Source organism: Monosiga brevicollis, genomic scaffold, assembly GCF_000002865.3.
Source record: "Monosiga brevicollis MX1 MONBRscaffold_22 genomic scaffold, whole genome shotgun sequence".
Lineage (NCBI taxonomy): Eukaryota > Choanoflagellata > Craspedida > Salpingoecidae > Monosiga > Monosiga brevicollis.
The window spans coordinates 437,275-455,474 of record NW_001865059.1 but is presented as its reverse complement, the minus strand read 5'-3'; the positions used below and the strand labels follow the sequence as shown (position 1 = coordinate 455,474).

At 55.0% G+C, this 18,200-nt stretch overlaps 5 protein-coding genes across 5 annotated transcripts in view; 3 read left to right on the top strand and 2 right to left on the bottom strand.

The window, feature by feature from the left end:
- Positions 1-3,047, top strand: part of MONBRDRAFT_27916 (uncharacterized protein) — a gene marked incomplete at both ends in the record, with an annotated part of 7,545 nt that extends 4,498 nt beyond the window's left edge. The window contains 2 exons of the mRNA XM_001748361.1: positions 28-651; positions 723-3,047. Coding sequence (XP_001748413.1) covers positions 28-651; positions 723-3,047 — 2,949 coding nt within the window. The remainder of the gene's footprint in view (positions 1-27; positions 652-722) is intronic.
- Positions 3,048-3,439: 392 nt separating this feature from the next.
- Positions 3,440-7,874, bottom strand: MONBRDRAFT_27915 (uncharacterized protein; the record flags this gene model as incomplete). The annotated part of the gene is made up of 6 exons (XM_001748288.1): positions 3,440-6,238; positions 6,409-6,802; positions 6,891-7,078; positions 7,213-7,416; positions 7,502-7,621; positions 7,743-7,874. The coding sequence occupies 6 exons, from the start codon at positions 7,872-7,874 to the stop codon at positions 3,440-3,442; spliced, it is 3,837 nt and encodes a 1,278-aa protein (XP_001748340.1).
- A 483-nt stretch (positions 7,875-8,357) lies between these two features.
- MONBRDRAFT_27914 (uncharacterized protein) lies at positions 8,358-11,225 on the top strand (the record flags this gene model as incomplete). The annotated part of the gene is made up of 7 exons (XM_001748360.1): positions 8,358-8,615; positions 8,806-8,898; positions 9,015-9,193; positions 9,317-9,467; positions 9,555-9,659; positions 9,800-10,462; positions 10,641-11,225. The coding sequence occupies 7 exons, from the start codon at positions 8,358-8,360 to the stop codon at positions 11,223-11,225; spliced, it is 2,034 nt and encodes a 677-aa protein (XP_001748412.1).
- MONBRDRAFT_33657 (uncharacterized protein) lies at positions 11,219-16,110 on the bottom strand (the record flags this gene model as incomplete). The annotated part of the gene is made up of 15 exons (XM_001748287.1): positions 11,219-11,363; positions 11,462-11,656; positions 11,817-11,924; positions 12,054-12,119; positions 12,238-12,327; positions 12,450-12,626; positions 12,707-12,849; positions 12,926-13,222; positions 13,568-13,646; positions 14,024-15,060; positions 15,169-15,310; positions 15,393-15,617; positions 15,731-15,781; positions 15,870-15,933; positions 16,079-16,110. 15 exons carry the CDS (start codon positions 16,108-16,110, stop codon positions 11,337-11,339), a joined length of 2,733 nt encoding a protein of 910 aa, XP_001748339.1. The 3' UTR covers positions 11,219-11,336.
- Positions 16,111-17,468: 1,358 nt separating this feature from the next.
- The window catches only part of MONBRDRAFT_10594 (uncharacterized protein), a gene marked incomplete at both ends in the record, with an annotated part of 4,719 nt that continues 3,987 nt past the window's right edge, over positions 17,469-18,200 (top strand). Inside the window, 2 exons of the mRNA XM_001748359.1 lie at positions 17,469-17,561; positions 17,955-18,092. Coding sequence (XP_001748411.1) covers positions 17,469-17,561; positions 17,955-18,092 — 231 coding nt within the window. The remainder of the gene's footprint in view (positions 17,562-17,954; positions 18,093-18,200) is intronic.

Below are 18,200 nucleotides of genomic sequence, written 5' to 3'. Positions count from 1 at the left end.
GACCCTACCATCACTACTACTGCTGAGCCCACCACTACTACTGTGGCTCCCACTACCACCACCACTGGTGAGCCCACCACTACTACTGTGGCGCCCACCACCACTACGACTGCTGAGCCCACCACCACTACTGCTGAGCCCACTACGACCACCACTGCTGAGCCTACCACTACTACTGCTGAGCCCACCACTACTACTGTGGCGCCCACCACGACCACCACTGCTGAGCCCACCACGACCACCACTGCTGAGCCTACCACCACCACCACTGCTGAGCCTACCACCACCACCACTGCTGAGCCTACCACTACTACTGTGGCGCCCACCACGACTACCACTGCTGAGCCCACGACCACCACTGCTGAGCCCACCACGACCACCACTGCTGAGCCTACCACTACTACTGTGGCGCCCACCACCACTACTACTGCTGAGCCCACCACGACCACTACTGCTGAGCCCACCACCACCACGACTGCTGAGCCCACCACCACTACTGCTGAGCCCACCACTACTACTGTGGCGCCCACCACGACCACCACTGCTGAGCCCACCACCACTACTGCTGAGCCCACCACTACTACTGTGGCGCCCACCACCACTACGACTGCTGAGCCCACGACCACTACTGCTGAGCCCACCACTACTACTGTGGCGCCCACCACGACCACCACTGCTGAGCACCACTACTACTGTGCGCCCACTACCACACTACTGCTGAGCCTACCACTACTACTGTGGCGCCCACCACGACCACCACTGCTGAGCCCACCACCACCACCACTGCTGAGCCTACCACCACCACTACTGCTGAGCCTACCACCACTACCACTACTGCTGAGCCCACCACCACTACCACTGCTGAGCCCACGACCACCACTGCTGAGCCCACCACGACCACCACTGCTGAGCCTACCACTACTACTGTGGCGCCCACCACGACCACTACTGCTGAGCCCACCACTACTACTGTGGCGCCCACTACCACTACTACTGCTGAGCCTACCACTACTACTGTGGCGCCCACCACGACCACCACTGCTGAGCCCACCACTACTACTGCTGAGCCTACCACCACCACTACTGCTGAGCCTACCACCACTACCACTACTGCTGAGCCCACCACCACTACCACTGCTGAGCCCACCACGACCACTGCTGAGCCCACCACTACTACGTTTACGTCGACCTCCTCGACCTCCTCGACCTCATCAACCTCATCAACCTCCTCGACCTCCTCGACCTCCTCGACTTCCTCGACATCGTCTACCAGCCGAACGTCCACCCGCGTTGACCTGGACATCATTTGTTACCACCCCACCAATCAAGATGCACTCCGATCTGTTATTCCCGGCATGTACATCCTGGATGGCTTTTTGTCAATCACTTCTGGTTGCAAGGCTACACCAAGCTTTCTGGCCGAGTTCCACGACCTTCGAGATGTCCTGGGTGACGTTAGCTTTGATCGTAACCACCTTGTGTCAAACTTCAGCGGCTTTGAAAGCCTTGAGTACATTGCTGGTTCATTCAGCATCGAGTCAATGAACAGCCTTGAGACACTGGACGGCTTCAACGGAAGTATGCTCACTGTGACTGGAGATTTGACTATCAGTGGCCTTCCATTGTTGACTTCTCTTGCGGCTTTGAACGGTATCACAGTTAACGGTCAATGCTTGATTGATCCTGCTACTCTTCCTTCTTGTGTTGGCTCTTGTGACTGCGCCAGCATCGGCTTGTCCGATCCTACCACCACCACAACCGTCACCACGACCACATCCACGAGCACCACTTCCACCACGACAACGAGCACAACTACTACGAGTCTGTTGGCCCGCGCTGGTCCAGTATTTTGCAACGACCCTGCATCTCATCCCGCCGTGCAGTACCTGGTTACGAATGTTGAGGTGATTGACAGCTACGTGCGCCTTGTTTCAGGCTGCGAAATGACCGACACAGTGTTTTCGTACTTCCAAGATTTGAAGCACGTCGGGAGCTACATGACTCTCAACGGCCAGCCGAGCATCACCAGTCTTGAGCCCCTCGCAGCGCTCAGCAGCACTCAAACTCTCACCATCTCCGACATGGCTGGGCTTACCAATCTGAGTGGCTTGGATGCAACTCGTTTGGTCATTGATGGCGACTTGAAGATCACCAATAACCAGAATCTTGAGTCAATTGCCGCGCTCAACGGTGTGGTCATTACCGGAACTTGCATGATCGCCAACAATCCTGCCTGCGTTGGATGTACCTGCGGTAGCATTGGGCTTGCAGAGTTTACCACGAGCACTTCAACGACCTCAACGACCTCAACAACCTCGACGACCTCAACGACCAGCACGTCGACCACCTCAACCACCACTCTCAACCCGACGTACACCGGTGATGTCCTGTGTCGGTCTAGCACACAACTCAGCGAAGCTGCTGCGACCATTGCCGGCCGTTACCACATTGATGGTTTCGTTGCCTTTTCCAACGGCTACTCAGGCTATACCTGTGATGTGGATGAGTCTTCTCTTGCCTCCATGACGACCGTGGGTCAAGTTCAATCGCTCGAGATTCGCGGCAGCACCAACTTGGAGACGATGGACGGGCCTGACGTTTTAACAACTGTTGACTTTGGACTTACCATCCGCGGCAACTCTGTTCTGAAGAATCTGAGCGGTCTGGACCTGCTCTCCAGCGTCGGCGGGGACATGACAGTTCAAAGCAATGCCATGTTGACGAGTTTGACCGGCCTGGGTGGGCTTACCTCTGTCGGGGGCCAGCTGGCGGTCCAGTCCAACAATGCATTGACGACCTTTGCTGGCACAGAAGGCCTCACCAGCGTTGACTTTTTGCTCATCACCAACAACCCACTTTTGACCGAGATTGATGCACTCTCTTCGCTGACTCAACTTAATACTGTGTACATCTTTGGCAACAGCCAATTGGCCCACGTGGATGGCTTGGTCAATGCTGCTGGTGTTACTGACTGCTACATTGCCCTCGACAACGCCTGCGATTCGGTAACACACAAGTGCACTTGCGCTGACCTTGGCTTTGCCTAGGCTATTTCATTCACTGTACTTGTTGCCGAGCCTGTTCGAGGCTCTGCAGTGTTGTATATTCTCTTTCCAAAGTACCTGAATAAAGCTCAAGCAATCTCGTCAACATTTTCTTTTTTTTCTTTGTTGTTCTTAATGTACTGAATTTTTTCCCCTCTCATCTGGGTGCGGCGTGAACACGCGCCCCCGACGAGCGGATAAGCAGACAGGTTGTATCAGTCAGAGAGCCAGCGTAATTGATGAATGAATTTTTAATGCGCCATGTCCAATCAGTCAGTTTTAGCATCGACCAGCCCCGCAATTCACACGACCATTTACACCCACGCACACACGCACACACGCACACACACACACACACACACACCCCACATTCCCACATAGGATGGTATCGAGGATCATCTACATGTATTTGAGGGACGAGGCTGCACAAGTGTGTGCTTTGGATATTGTGGCATGAGACCCTCGCTGCTACCTGGAACGAACGATGCGGATGAAGATGCTGTCTGCGACACGGGCGACTCTATTGGCCCATGACCATCTGACGCATCATCCCATCCTTCAAAGTCAAGCTGCTCTGCGGTGAGCAACTCCCCCTTGTGAAGACGAGACAAGGTGTGAGCACGTCGAGGCGTGGAAGCATCAAATGCGTGCTCGTATTGTGATGACTTGCCAATGGCATCGGGTTGCCTGTGTACATTGCCGACTGAATGACAGGCTCCGTAGATATTGGCGGCTGAGGAGCGTTCAGCGAGCGACCTAACGGGCTGTCCGGGTGCCTTGAGTCTGTCACTGCTGACGCTGCGCTTTCGGACGGGACTCTGGAAGCGCTGGCTCGAGCCTGGTGGCAGAGCATACCAGTCGAGAGGCCTAGAACTGCTGTTGACTTGCAGAAAGTGAGGCAATGTGCCTTGTTCTCGAGCCTCTTTTGACGTCCGACGTCGGTGTTGTCGGTCCATTGCATCTTCAAGCCGCACGGCACGCTGTTGCTCGTGCAGTGCGCGTGTGCGTGCGTCGTGAAGCTCAGCGCGCAGCTCCGCAATCAAGTCAAGAAGACGCCGCTTGTCAGAACGAAGCAAAGTGGATGACCATTCCGGCTCAACGTAAGAATCCGACGTGTTGAATTGACTAGGCTTTGCTGTGGTCTTGTCTCTTGGGTGGGATCGAGCTCCAGGCACCCGGGGTCTGTCGTTCAATGGCGACGTAGCACGCTGACTATGGGCGTCCGTGGGCTGGATCTCAACTTCTCCTTCCTGAGCAGAGGCCAGCGCCCTGGAGGGAAGGCGAATCGTTGCTGCTGAACTACCATGACTAGTTATGATGCCCTTTGCACACGTTTTTTGAGGAACATACCACTCTGTGGGTGTCACCACGGTCGTCCACTCACTCCTTGAGGCTTGTGGCACTTGTTCGCCAACACGAGCCACAGCGTTTGGGATGTCCTGTGCAGAGCCCTGGTGTTTCTGAAGGCTGCCTGTACGCTGCCGCGAAGGAGAATGTTGTTGTTGGTGCAGCTGCTTCTGCGAACCCATTTGTTCCATGCGTTGCAGTGCGGCACGCAAGGCTTGTACTTCTCCTTGAGATTCTCTGAGCTGGTTATAAAGCTCAATGATGTGCTCGCCTTGCTGCGCCATGGAGCTGCGTGAAAGCCGCTGTGTAAGGGCACCTCTACTCTCAGAGTTGACGATTGCTTCTGAGAGCGATGGGCGAGCCGAGGAAAGCTGGCTAAGGCTGGGCACGGATGTCATAGATGGTGCACGAGACGTGCCAGGTTGAGAAGCAATCGCTGTTGACAGCGCATCGTCTGCATTCGCCAATTGATGGAGCAGCTCGCCTTCCCGCGTAGCATGCCGCTCAATGTCTCGTTGAAGCTCCAGAGCCAGATCTTTCTGCTCTAAATTGATATTGAGGTTGCCATCTTCTGACTTCATGCGCACAGCCTGGGTTGCAGAGTCGTCAAATGGCTCGGCGCGTTTTGGTACGGGGTCAGTGAAGGTCGCAGTCAAATTCTTCCTTGGCCGATGCTCCGTATCTAATTGCGTCAGTTGTCGTTCCAAGCGATATCGTGCTTCGCGCTCGCGCTGCAGCTCCGCCAGCAAGTCCAAACCATACGCCGGCCAGACCAAGGCACTCGCGTCTGTGGAACGTGCGAGTGCCGCCCGATGCTCCAGCTTCTGTATGGCTTGTTCCATCAGTTCACGGGTTGTTGACTGCCAGTCCAGCACATCGGCTTGCAGTTGGGCGGCCACGGTGGAGAGGGCGTTAAGGTTGACGCGAGCCTTCTGGAGGATAATAACCTGGCCATACACACCAGTCGATGAGGAGCTGGCGGTCAAGTTCGTTGCGGCCGAGGATGGGCGACTTTGCGCGAGCCGTTGCTGCTGAGCACGCTGCGTTTCAAGTTCTCGAATACGGCGGCTCCACTCATCGGTTAATTGACGACGGGCGTGCTCATGTGCCAATTTTAACATATCGATCTCCCGGCGGTGAGCTTCCTGATTTTCGCGCAGCTCGCGGCGTGCCTGTTGCAAAAGAGCTTCAAGCTGCTCGACTTGCTCCAACGCAGCGCGATCCTCTTCTGTATGGTCAGCCAAGACCTGCTGGTGTACGGCCTGTAAGCTCCTCAGCTGCTCTTCTAAGTCACATATTTGTTGCTGGGCATCGTGGAGGTCACCCTGGGCCTTGTCCCGTTCCAATATGACAGCATCCAGATTCGCTTGCGCGGCGGCCAACATATCAGTCTCAGTGCTCGGGGCCACAGCCGGCATGGTCTCACCATTGAGGTCAGCAAGTTGCTCTTGAAGCATGTCGCGCTCGTGGCGCAATTCCTGAAGCTCCATAGAATAGCGAGCAGAGAGGTCACGCAAGTCGCGCTCGCTGCAAGCCTGCAGTTCACGGTAGTCGTGAGCCAGTCGCTCCAGCTGGTCGGGAAGGGCCTCTGAAACCCGACCTTCGCTGATACTGGGCAAGCGACCACTGTTCTGTCGCTCAAAGACTGGCGAGCCGGCATATTGGCAACGCCCAATGTCTTGCTCAATGGCATCCAACTCATCCAGCAATTCATGTGTGGCGGCCGAGTCACAGTGTCCGTCTTGGAACAGGTTGGATGACCGGCGACACCAATCACGAAGGCGACCAAAGGCGTCGTGTCCATGTGGGGAGGCCAAGGGGTGATCCAACCGGTGCACATATTGATCCTGTGTGGATGACTCAAACAGTGAGGTGGGGTTTGGGTTCAGTTTGCCGCCATGGCCCCGCAATGCCATTGGCGTGTGCAAAAAAAAAAAAAAAAAAAAAAAAAAAAAAAAAAAAAAACACAACGAGCATGGAATAAAGGGTGATCAGGCGATGACCAAGCTTGACTCACGTGCAGGGTGGATAGGCGGTGATTATAGTTCTTCATGTCTTGGTCAAGAGCGGCACTGGAAGCAACAGCACCCTTTAAGACCTGGCGCAAACGCGCATTCTCTGAGCGGAGGACTTGGTTTTCCTTTTGCAAATCCTCGACATCTTGTGAATATGTATCCTCGAGGTGATCAGTTTGCTCTCGAATAGCGAGTTCTCGAGTTTCAGCCTGATGTGCAATCTGTTCCAGGTCCTTCCGCATGTCCAAGACTTGGTCTTGAAGGGAGGAATTGGCGCTGACAAGGGCTCGAATTTCCGCGCGAACCAGCAGATCGGGCGAGACCACGTTGCCGTGAACGGTAAAGTGGGATGCAAAGGCGGCACAGAAGCAATCAAAGTCGAGATCTGCCTCTTCACTGCAACAGACCGTCCCGAGGAGCGGAAAGCAAGGGCCGGGTGAGGGCAATGTTAGGAAGGGCAATGACGATTCGTTGCAGGGCTCACCTTTTGCCAAGCTGAGCAAAGATATCATCAACGGCGATTGGGGCAAACTCAAAATGCTTGGTCTGGGAAGGGCTGAGACCATAAGCAGCAAGCAGGCTATGGTCGTTGATGAGGCGATATATGTCAGCACGACTGATGCGATTGGGCTGAGATTCATGCGCTGCTTGCAGAAAAATCTCCCACATGGCCTAGGATCGTGGAAGAGTTGGGATGCCGGGGTTAGACGGGATGATCCCGAAGGTAGATCGTGGGATGATGGCGATAAAGTAGCAAACAAAAGAGATGGTGCGCAGGTAGGTGCCAGCGTGTTTTCAAGACATACCCGTCGCTTATCAAAGTCCATGGCGTGCACTTCTGGAGGTGCATCCGGTTGGGGGGCGGGGGGCAGCAGACCATGACTGGAGCGGCGGCTAAAAAGGCGAGCATGAGCAGAAGTGCTCGATTCGCTGTCGGCTCTTGACAAAAAGGTCGAACGCGCCTCGCCCCTTGTGGCCGAGCTGCGACGAGAGGAGCGCTGCGAGGTATGCTGAGATTTACATCGAGGCAGGCGGAAGGGGAGGGGCCCGGGGTGGCGAGGTGGACAAGGTGTTTGGGAGGGCGGGCGTTCGTACCGCGGAGACCATGTGGGGCAAGTTTTGAGCGGCGCTGTTCAGAAAGTCTCGCGCAGACACATGCCCCTGGTGTGTGACGTCGAGGTCGGCCAAAATTTCCGCTGCCAAGTCGACTGCATTCTACAATTCATGCCATGGAATGGGTCCAAAGGATGGGCGGCAAGTGCACCAGGGCAAGTTGTTGAGCTGGGAGAACTGGGTAGCGACAGATGAAGAGGGGCCGTTGGTACAGCGGACTGACCGCAGCATTGGCTGTGCCTGTCTGAACGAGCAGCGCTGCCAGGGCATTGCAATCTAAAATTTGATCCTCATGGAGGTCGGCCGCGGAGAAGAGCTGCGAAACAGTCGAGAGGCGACGCTTTGGCAAAGCCATTCTGGCGTGTTTGTGCGCGTCGGTGAAGTGGTACAGTGGGATTGAGTGCAAGGCCTGTCACATGGACAACTTGTGCAGGCATGGCCACTTGAAAGTCATGCAAATCTGACGCGTACCTTGGTCGCAGCTCGGATGGTCAGACGGAGGAAGGGAGCCGAGAAAGAAGAAGCACAGGAAGAAGAGAGAGGCTGGCGAGCAAGGCAAGGTTGGGCGCACACTCTAATCAAGGTCTCGGACAAGTCTCGCCGACGTGGCGTTTGCTCTATGGTTCATGTTCTGGACAGGCAGAGGCAAGTGGAGAAAGGGAAGAGGGAAGTGGCCATGGAAAAGGAGGGCTAATCTATCAAGAACAGATCCAGGCTCTTTGCGACGTTGCACGGGGACGGCTGGGCATCTGGTGACAGCGACAAGTAGCAACAGGGTGTCAGGGTGTGCCACTTGCAATGCACACTGCTCGGTTTGTTTTGTGAGAAGAGTCACAGCATGATTCACCAGCATCGGCAACAAGAGAGAGAGAGAGAGAGTCAGAGAGAGAAGAAGAGCCATTGTATGCAAGCAGGCATGCATTGCAGGTACATGCTGACAATAGATTTGTCTGACATGTATTGGTCTGACATTATTCTCTTTCTTCTCTCTCGCTGTCTCTCTCTCTCTCTCTCTCTCTCTCTCTCTCTCTCTCTCTCTCTCTCTCTCTCTCTCGGCTGCTGGCAAGGAGAATGGGCGAGGGGCGCGAGGCACGGAGTGCCTTGATCAAGGCGTGTGGTCAGGTGGGTCTTGGGGGCGAGGTCAGGGTGGGCTGGGCCGTCACGATCGCACTCCTGGATGAGGGATTGGCATGCATGTGGTGTACATATGTGTGTGTGTGTGTGCGTGTGCGTGCGTGGCAGTGAGTGTTTGGCTCATCGTTGGATCTACCTCTTGATCGGTCCAGCGACACCGCAAGGCGCTTAAAAAAGCACTCGATGGGGTCGAGAGGGCGCTGACACAGCCGAAATCATCAACACCGGATACTGCGTTAAAGCGAGTACGTTCATGTCCATGGCTGCAAAAATCCTCTCGATTAGGGCTCCCAGACAACACGATGGAAAACCTATCGCGTGCTCACCCCCGGTGCGAATTGGCTCGCGTCGGGGCTTGCAGTGCGTGGAGCTGGGGCAACAACTGGGCTGTGTTGAAGAAATGGCTGCAGCGCTGACTGAAATTGCACAAGCCTTTCAAGGCACTCAGCCAGCACCCGTGGCCTCCTCTGCTGCCGCTGCTGCCGCTGCAGCAAAGCAGCAGCCCCACTGGCAACACGACCTGGCCTTGGACAGTACCAAGTGTGTGCGCACTTCCCCCACTGAGCTCCCGGCCCCTCATCCCGCTAGTTGGCACACGCACCATCCACCACACAAACAACTTTTTTTTTTTTTTTTTTAAATTTTGCCTTTGTTGCCGACTAGTCCTCGCTACGCCCACGTCTCCCAGCTCCTGACAGAAGCTCCTGACGTAGCGGAATACGCCCACGGCCTAGCGCTGACGCTCCAACGCCAGCACTACGTTGTTGTTGACCGCGTCCTTGATGATCATGTGCTGCGCCAATTCATTCACGAGGTGTGCAGTCGGTTGAGCACTTTCCTTTTCCCTGGTGTACATCTGGTGCTCATTCGCATTAACGCTCCCTCGGTCACGTGGCCGCAGGTCAAATCTGCTCACCGTGACGGCAACCTCAAGCCGGGGCAGCTGGCAGGTGGACGAGCGGGTGCAAACACCAAATATGTCCTCGGGCATGTTCGCGGTGATCAGGTTTGTGATTAGCCCTGCAAGCCGACAAAAATTCTACCACACACGTGACGCACTGCCGTGTGGCATGCCATCATGGCCCGAAGGAATGCTCAGGACTAATTGCCCCTGCTTCCTTCGCTTGAACTGCGGCACGCTTTTAGGTTGGATGGTTCAATCAGGATCCCTGTCACGATTCAAGTTCTGGGCGCGCTGAACTCGCCATCACAGAAGAGACGGCTTCCGATCCCACGCCCACAACAGAAAGCGCTCAAGCCGACCGTAGTCAACCACGCTGCTGGCAGGGATCCGGTCTCCGCGCCTTCACCAGTCGCATGAACACGCTCGTGCAGCTCATTGCCGCGTTCGTACCCGAGCTTCAGCGAATCGAGTCGCGTTCCGAAGCCATGATTACTTGCTATCCCGGCAACAGCACCCGCTACATTCGCCACTGCGACAACCCGCACCGTAATGGCCGCAAGCTTACCGTCCTCTTTTATCTCAACGAAGAGTGGCAACCCGGGGATGGTGGTGAAGTGCGCCTCTTTGTGACCCCGGACGAACATCAACACGCTGCAGCCCCCGCAGATAGTGACGATGAGACGGAAGCCTCGGCATCTCCCACTCCCTCTGGTAGTGTGGAGCAGGCCGTCACCATCCCTCCTCGAGCCAACACCATGGTCATATTTTTTTCGGACCGCCGCGTACCTCATGAGGTGCTACCAACAAACGTGCCAAGGTTTGCTGCCACGCATTGGTTCTATGATGCTGATGAACGCGCAGAGGCCGAAGCTTCGGCCGGCACAGCGTTTGAGTTGGATCAACAGGTACCATATGTCGTGTCCCACAAATCCATCGCCAATCAAGCCGTCATTCCCGCTCCCATGGCTTCTTGCCCTACCCTCAAACGATCGCATGGGCCAGTGCGCGCGTATTCATACAACAGACGGCCTGGGCCTCACTTTCTTGAAATAATGCCTGCTTTTATGATGGTTGTGAGAACAGATTGAAGAAGAGCGAATTCGACGTGAGATTGAAAAGTTCGAGGCCACTCAGGCACAGGCCCAGATGGTTCCTGCGAAAAATCAGGTGAACAGCCCAAGAGACGAGCCAATGGCCAGTGACGTCATTGCTGCCGCTGCCACAGGCGGCGCGTCTCATAATAAGCCAGCCATGACTGCCGCGACTACGGCAGCAGCATCCACCACCGCAGATTTGGGTATGACGTCTGACAGCGGCCGCGACGAAGCCACACCCGTGTCCGCCCCGGTTGGCAGCCCTATCGAAAGCGCATCGGACAGTCCGGGGCACACTCCGACAGCCTGGTCCCATCGCGTGCAAAAAAGCGACGACGCCCTCATTGTGCGCGTGGACACCGATGGTTTGCCCGTTGAGGTTCATGTGGACAACGAGCAGTATATATCTATAACCGTCAAATCTCAAGCACCAGGAACTTTGAGCACGCGCAGCCCCCTAGTGCTAGATGCCAAAGCCCTGGGTATGGACGCGACGACGCTATCAGTGAAACATATTGCCAAATCAGGCGTCATCAAGCTGAAGGCCCAGGCTTTGAGGCCTGGAAACACATGAAGAAAAACTCGATTGATTAACATGCTACCAACAACAAGGTAAAAGAGCCAGTGCGCGCAGCGCAACAATTCATCCGTGACAACTCGAGGCTCCCATGATTGGTCAACTCACTCACGGAGAGGGCATCCAAGCCTGGATCTGCCGTTCAAAACAAGCGCAAAAGGGTTGAAAACGAAGATGAGAAGCGTAAAACAAGCATGCAAACAAAAGCCAGAGTCTGCATAGACTGTGTTTACCTTGGCATTTGCACTCCGCAACAAATGCATGAGATTGCTGTGTTGGGCTGACTGGGCCTTGCCAAGCTCCGCAAAATCGCTCAAAGTAAAGCAACTAGGCTTTTTTTCAAGGTCAAAGAGGTACTCATGGCCATAAAAAGCACGGTCATGCGCGAGTTCGTCTTGCGCCTTGATCAGTTGCCCCTTTGATTTTGCCTGTTGGGAGTAGGAGATGAGCTGTTTTGAATCGGTGCAGCCATCGACACACCAATCAACCTCAACTGAGACCATGCTTTTGGGCAGCTACCCAAATGCGCCTACAAAACCTTAGAGAAACAAGTGCGTCGGCTGTTTCATTTCCGAGTTGCGTGCTCACCTGGTCAAGAAGGTCGTAGAGCTGTTTGCGTAGGCGTACACATTCTTCCAAGGCTGGCAGCATCTTTTCTTTGGATTGGGCCAATTGTTGAAGAATCCACTCTGGCAACTATATGATACCATCAAAGACCACATGCGGACGACGCTGAGCAAAAAGCCAAAAAAATTCCAAACGAAACCCAAAAATAAACCTAAAAGCAACAAACTAGACACAAAGCAGAATAGACGCGACCCCGACCTGCACAGAGTTGAGTTCTTTCAGACCAGGCGATTTGTTGATGTCATCTACGTCGTAGAACTTTTTCTGTGAAGAAAACCAAGCCCACAATGATGTCAGCAGCCTCCTTCAGCAAAAAAAAAAAAAAAAAAAAAGAGAGTCATAAACCCAGAATCTTCCCATATCAGCGAGGAAGAGCACAAACCATTTGGAGCAAGCCCAGAGCGGCAGCAGCTTTGTCGGACACGGGTAACGAAGTGAAGTCACAGAGATTGATCGCACGTGCCGGAATGATCTTGAAGGTGGAGACGATATCGGCAAGGCACGCCAGCAACTTTGTGAGTGGATGGCTTGGCAAAATAACGATGGGGCGTTGGCAAGTCTGATTGCAAGCTGGGTTGGTGTCAGCCAATTTACCTCCCGGTTGCCACGCTGGCACACATGACAATAAATGCGCCCAGTAAAAAAGCACACTTGGGCAGATTGCTGCCAATCATTGTCGGTGGCCACAATGTCGTTGCGACAGGCAGCGCAGCGTCGGTCTTGGGCTTCCAACAGTTGATTCACTGCCTCAAAATCGAGCTGCTTTTCGTCCTGCACAAATTACATTGACGCCCCATGAGCAACCGCTGGCGGCCTGGCAACGGTTGCGACAGGGCTACGGGCCCGAATACCTTGACATGGAGCAGCGACTTGGCTAGGTGGGGCACTTGAGCGTCGGCCCATTTACACAGTACGTCGATGTCAATGTCGCAAAACATCTCGTCCTCTGCCTCGTTCTCATGGTCATCCACGCCAAAGGACACGGTGCGATGGACTAGGAGTGGCGCGCCATTTTACAAGTCATCATCACTCATTCATGCACAGGCAAGAAGCGTGGCGCCGCTGCCTACCTGAAGGCTCTGAATTTGGCTCTGAGTTTGAGTCGTTGTTTTCATGTAAGAAGGCCAGTAGTTCCGCATCCAAATGTGCCGGAGTCATAGCATCAGCCACGCCAGCATCCATGACAGCCTGGCCGTTAAGATAGGTGCCGTGGCGAGGGTTATAGAGCTCGTACTTCTCGAGTGTGGCTGGCAGATCCAGCAGATATTGGAATACAGAGTTGAACGCATCAGTCAAGGTTTCCACGACGTGAGTGGTGAACAATGTCCGAGACAGGCTATGCGAGCGCATAGCCATCTCCCCCTCGCCTATTTTTGAGTCAAATTTGGCGCCCAAAGGGGTGATGCATCTTGTAAGCAAAGGAGTGCCCGTCGTTCAATAATCGTGACGAAAACAAAAAACAAATAAAAACAAAACGAAACAAAGCAAAACAAAAACAAATGGAACAAGCTCGGTGCCAGCCTGGAGCGGTTGGACAGGAAGCCTTGCCTGTGCGCGCACACTGGCGCTTCCAGCGGCGGGTGCGGACAAAACGCATGTATGTGCGTTGATCGACAAAGTCCCCGCGGAAAGAGTAGCTGTATTGCCAGCCCTGCACAGTTCCGGGGGAGCGATGAGGTCGGTCTAAATAATCACGGCCATACTATTCGTACCAACCTCATCATCGACGGCAGCATGTGTATAGTCCACCTTCCAGTCATCGCACCACTCATAGTGCAAGTCAGGCGCCACCTTTCACACACCCAAGCGAATCGCGAAATGAGGGTGGGTCACACCAACGCTGACGACTTCAAGCTCAACGATAGCATCTCTTGTCGCGTGCAACAAACAACAATTGTTTCAAGACAGACCTCAGAAAGGGATTGACCACAAAATAAACCTTGGATCGTTGCAAACGGTGGCGGATCGTGAAAAACAAGATGCTTCGAGCTGTAAACGGTGCATAAAGGACGACGCCGCTGGTTCTCGACAACGACAATCGTCTAAACATGGGTATAACAGCGCAGCCAGCGAGCAAACAAAGCGCGTGTGAGTCCAGGGCAGGTGAGGTTGTAGTCGGGTGCACGAGCCTTCGTAGAAAGGGACGGCAAATGGGTAAACGATCTCACCTTGACCTCCAAGTTTTTTTGTTCAACCCATTGTTGGACCTCCCGCTGTCGAGCAGTCAAGCGCTCCAGGTCTTCGCTGGTGATGGCAACAAATGCAGTTGATAGAGCATCCGACTTCTCCTCCGGTGCCAATACTTCAGAGTCTTGCTCGGTGGCTGTCAAAGCTTCGTCAATGAGCGCACCGGAAACGACTTTGTTGTCTTCCAGGACAGAAGTGTCGGCGCTGGCAAGATCCTCGGAAGCTACGACGGGCTCCTCTTCGTACGGTACTTCAGGGCCTTCAAGAGCCTCGGGAGCATGTTCGGAAGTTTCGGCAGGCTCCTCAGCGGAAGCCACAGTCTGAGCCTCATCTCGAGGTGTGGTTTGTTCCATGGCATCAGACGCAACCATGTTGTCAGGGGGTCCTGCCGACATTAATGAGCACGGCGGGCACAGCGAATCTCGATCGACCTCTGAATCATCTCGTGCTGCACTGAGACTGTGAACGTTATCCATGAGGAGCTCGGCGGCTGCCGGGACAATTGAATCGGAGACTGCGGCGACATGGCCAACACTGGGTTCGGTTGCCGTCAAGTTCTCATCGGCTGTCGAGTTCTCATCGGTTGTCACGTCGGTGGGCATTGCTGTGCTGTCGGGGCATGAGAACAATGAGGTCTGCTCAGGTGCCACCACTGTGGTCACCTCTGAAGCAGGCGTGGTTGCTGAGGCTGCGGGTTGAGGCTCAGACAATGGGGTATGAATCAGCGCTGGGCTGGAGGGACTAGCGGTGGCGCTGTCAGCCTTTGGCTTGCGGTGCGGGGCCGAAGAACGCTTTGCCTTCCGTCCCTTGTCTTTCTTCTTGAGCTTGAGTAGTTGCGGTTGGCCGGGCAGCAAGGTGTCCTCGCGACGCCGATTGAAAAGGGGTTCGTCTGAGAGTTGGGGCTGAAGTCTCGTGTCGCGCATTTCAGCTACAGCGGGCATGTCAATCGGGGCGGCTGTCGGTGGCTGGTCGGTGACTCGTGCCAAGGCATGACGGTGCGCCGCCATGGAAAAAACAACTGTGGGCCATCCAGCAGGGCGGAGGTGAGGCCAAGCACCGTTGATCGTCCCTTGCTAGGTCGGCGTGGGAAGGTCAAGCAGTCAGCCAAACGGACGGGAAGAGGTACCTTCGACGAGCCAGTGCAGGATCATTTCACGGGCAGTTTGCTGTTTTAAAAAGGCCTTGGGTGAATAGGCCCTCGAGTCTTCAATGGCGGCGAAGACCGGGGACAGGACTTCATACTTTTGGAGCATCAGCGATGCACACGCCTAAGCTCCAACAAGGTGAGAGAGACTGAGATGAGCGAGCCAAAGTGAACTTGGGCTGTTGCAGAGCAGCCCCATCACAGACCTTGCATGGGTTTGGTTCAGACAAAGGTTCTGCAAGAGCAGGTACAGTTTTGAGAACCGCGATAAAGGCTTTACTGGCGGCCTTGTGGCCTGCACCCCAGAGAGGCTTGGGGTAAATGATGCCATGCATACAAATCTTGAGGAGATTGCCTTGGATGCGCCCGTCATTGTGCAGGAAATGATCCATGCGCAAAGCTGCACTGGGATTCTTGATGGCTTGCGCATACTGCAAGCGAATCGTCATTTAAGAAACCCGCGTGAGGAGGTGCAGGTCTGCGTTGAGCATTCTTCTTTTCCATCTCCCGCATGGGAGACGTGAAGTGAGCGGTTGCAGCTTACCGCTCCCACGGAGGACGTGAGGTCGATGACCAGCTGTCGATATTGCGGCTCCTAGGACAGGGGTAAACCAGAGCGCACGAGTGAGGTTCCACGGGTTGACGACTTTTTTTTTCTTCTTCCGGCTGCTTGCAAGACGAACCAGCTCGCGAATTCGGTTCAAGGGGTCGCGGGGATCCAGCGGCTCGACCGCGGCAGCACCCGCCCTACGCAAGGTCATGTAAGGGGCGCCAGGTGAGTTAAGTGGCTTCAATACAAGGGTATTCTGACGCGCATCGGCCGGCATGCCCGCTCTAGCGCTTGCGTTGCCATCGAAAGCATGCCAGCACTGCCGTCCATCCATCAACTTACAGGGACGAGGCTATCTCGTCACCCGGGTGCATGACGCGCAAGCTGCCACGTTCATGGCCACTGCCCGGTCTTGCTACCGATGATGATGATGCCACCCCTTCCACCCCTGCCATGGCCGGTATAGTGCCGCTCCTGACTCGACAGCCCAAAAATGAGCTCCGTCCAGGTTGCGCGCGCTCGTCACAGAGAGAGAGGGCGACGACGTTGACGCTACGTTTGTCGGTTTGAAACTGCTGTCATGATTTTTTAAAAGAGCAAGATGAAAGAGCTGATGAAGCAAAAATACGACTTATTGCAGTACACATGCCACGATCTATTTTGGTTTGTGAAGGAACTTAGAAAGATCGTGGTTTGCTGTTGAGTGACTCGTTTGGCGCCCCCAACTGAATTGACAATTCAACAACAGGTGTTAACAACAACCAAATACAACAGATCTTCTCAACACCTGTCTACAACGGCTTTCATTTGCTTGCCTGCATGCAGTGGCGCCTGGTCGTGCCTGGCGCTGGCGGGCATCATCATCACCTGAACCACTCACGACACATCAAGAGATGCAAGCGCAACCATAGCCCACTCCCCACAACAGGAAACAGGAAACGGGGGGCTGTGCCGTTCCCTCGGGTGGAGCGACCCGACGATTGCTGAACAGCAACTGTGGTCGGAGTCGTGCTTTGCCCATGTTCTTGCCCCAAGCTCAACTAAGCCTTTTTTTGTATTGTCCCATCAACCCAGCGCACCTCTCCGTCCCTCCCGAATCCCTGACTCACGCAACGCTTGCCTACCAACGGCGCCCGTTGCGCGGCAATCCCGTGTCAAGGCCACACAGCCTACTGTCCCCCTCACAAGGGTCATCGTTCATGGAAACGGAAAGCGAGTGCCCAATCCTTACCTCCCCCCCGTCCATCCTTGCTCGGAGGAAGCTTCACCACTTCCCGCAGCCACCACGACCTTGGTGTGCCCCATCAGCCATATAGCCCAGAGCGGGCTGCCATTCAGCTCCAAACGAGCAGCCCTTCCCGATACCTTTTATCTTTCCAGCCGTGCACGGATCTCAGCCCTTGAGTCATTCATCCTCCCTACCAGCCAGAGCATTCGCCACCCCAGCACTCCTCTCTCGGTTTGCACCGAATCATTCAAGCACCCAGATTGCTGACACACGCAGACACACACACACACAAACCTATCATTCACCCCGCCATCCGCAGCGCCTCGCACAGCCCGCACAAGTCGATGGTCCCCTCCGCGCAGTCACCTCTTCAGCTGGCTGATCTGCTCTTTCGCCAGCTGCCGGCCCTCTTCTCGCCGCACACTTCCTTCCTTGTCAAAATCAGGACCCCAGCGGCCCATCTTAGGTGTCCTCACCCTGCTCTCGGGCTGTCCGTCCACCGCCATGTTTCGGCGGTGGCGAGCGCGCCATTCCTCGCCAGCCGTCATTGCCCCGCCGCGTCCCGAGAGTCCCGAGGCTCGCACCGGCGCCGCCAAGGTAACACACATGCCATGATCTAGCTTGATGTTGTTTGTGGTGCACATTGCACCACACATTGCTGCTCATCTCACCACGCCTCCATGGCTGCATGCGCTTTGCTACTCGCAGCCTTCAGCCGCAAGCATCTCCACCCAAGACAAGGTGTGTGTGCCCCTCAGCCTTGCTCATGCTCGGCATGCCCACCAGTGGCACTCGTATGCAAACCCAGCCTCACCCTGACCGCTTCCATGTGGCCCTTGAATTATATCTCGTCTGCCATCATAGCAAACACCCCATGTCACCGTAAGCGGCAGCGCCGGCGCACCCATATCTCTGTCAACGTGCTTGCACGATCTCAAAGCCGATGCCTTACTCGCATGCTTGTCCCTCCTTTCATGACATATATCACAGTGGTCAACGCGGGACGTGGGTCGATGGCTCGAGTCTGTGCACATGTCCGAGCTCAAGCGCTCCTTCAAGGCGCATCGCATCGATGGTAATCGGCTGCTGGCGCTGCACGCCGATGACCTCACGCGGCTGGGCCTCGAGGTTGGTTTGCTCTTTCAAGGCATGCTTGTTACGTGCTCGTCCAGCCGGCTCGGTGCCTTGTATCACTGCCAATGCACAAAGTCACTTTTCCTCGCGTTCCGTGTTCCT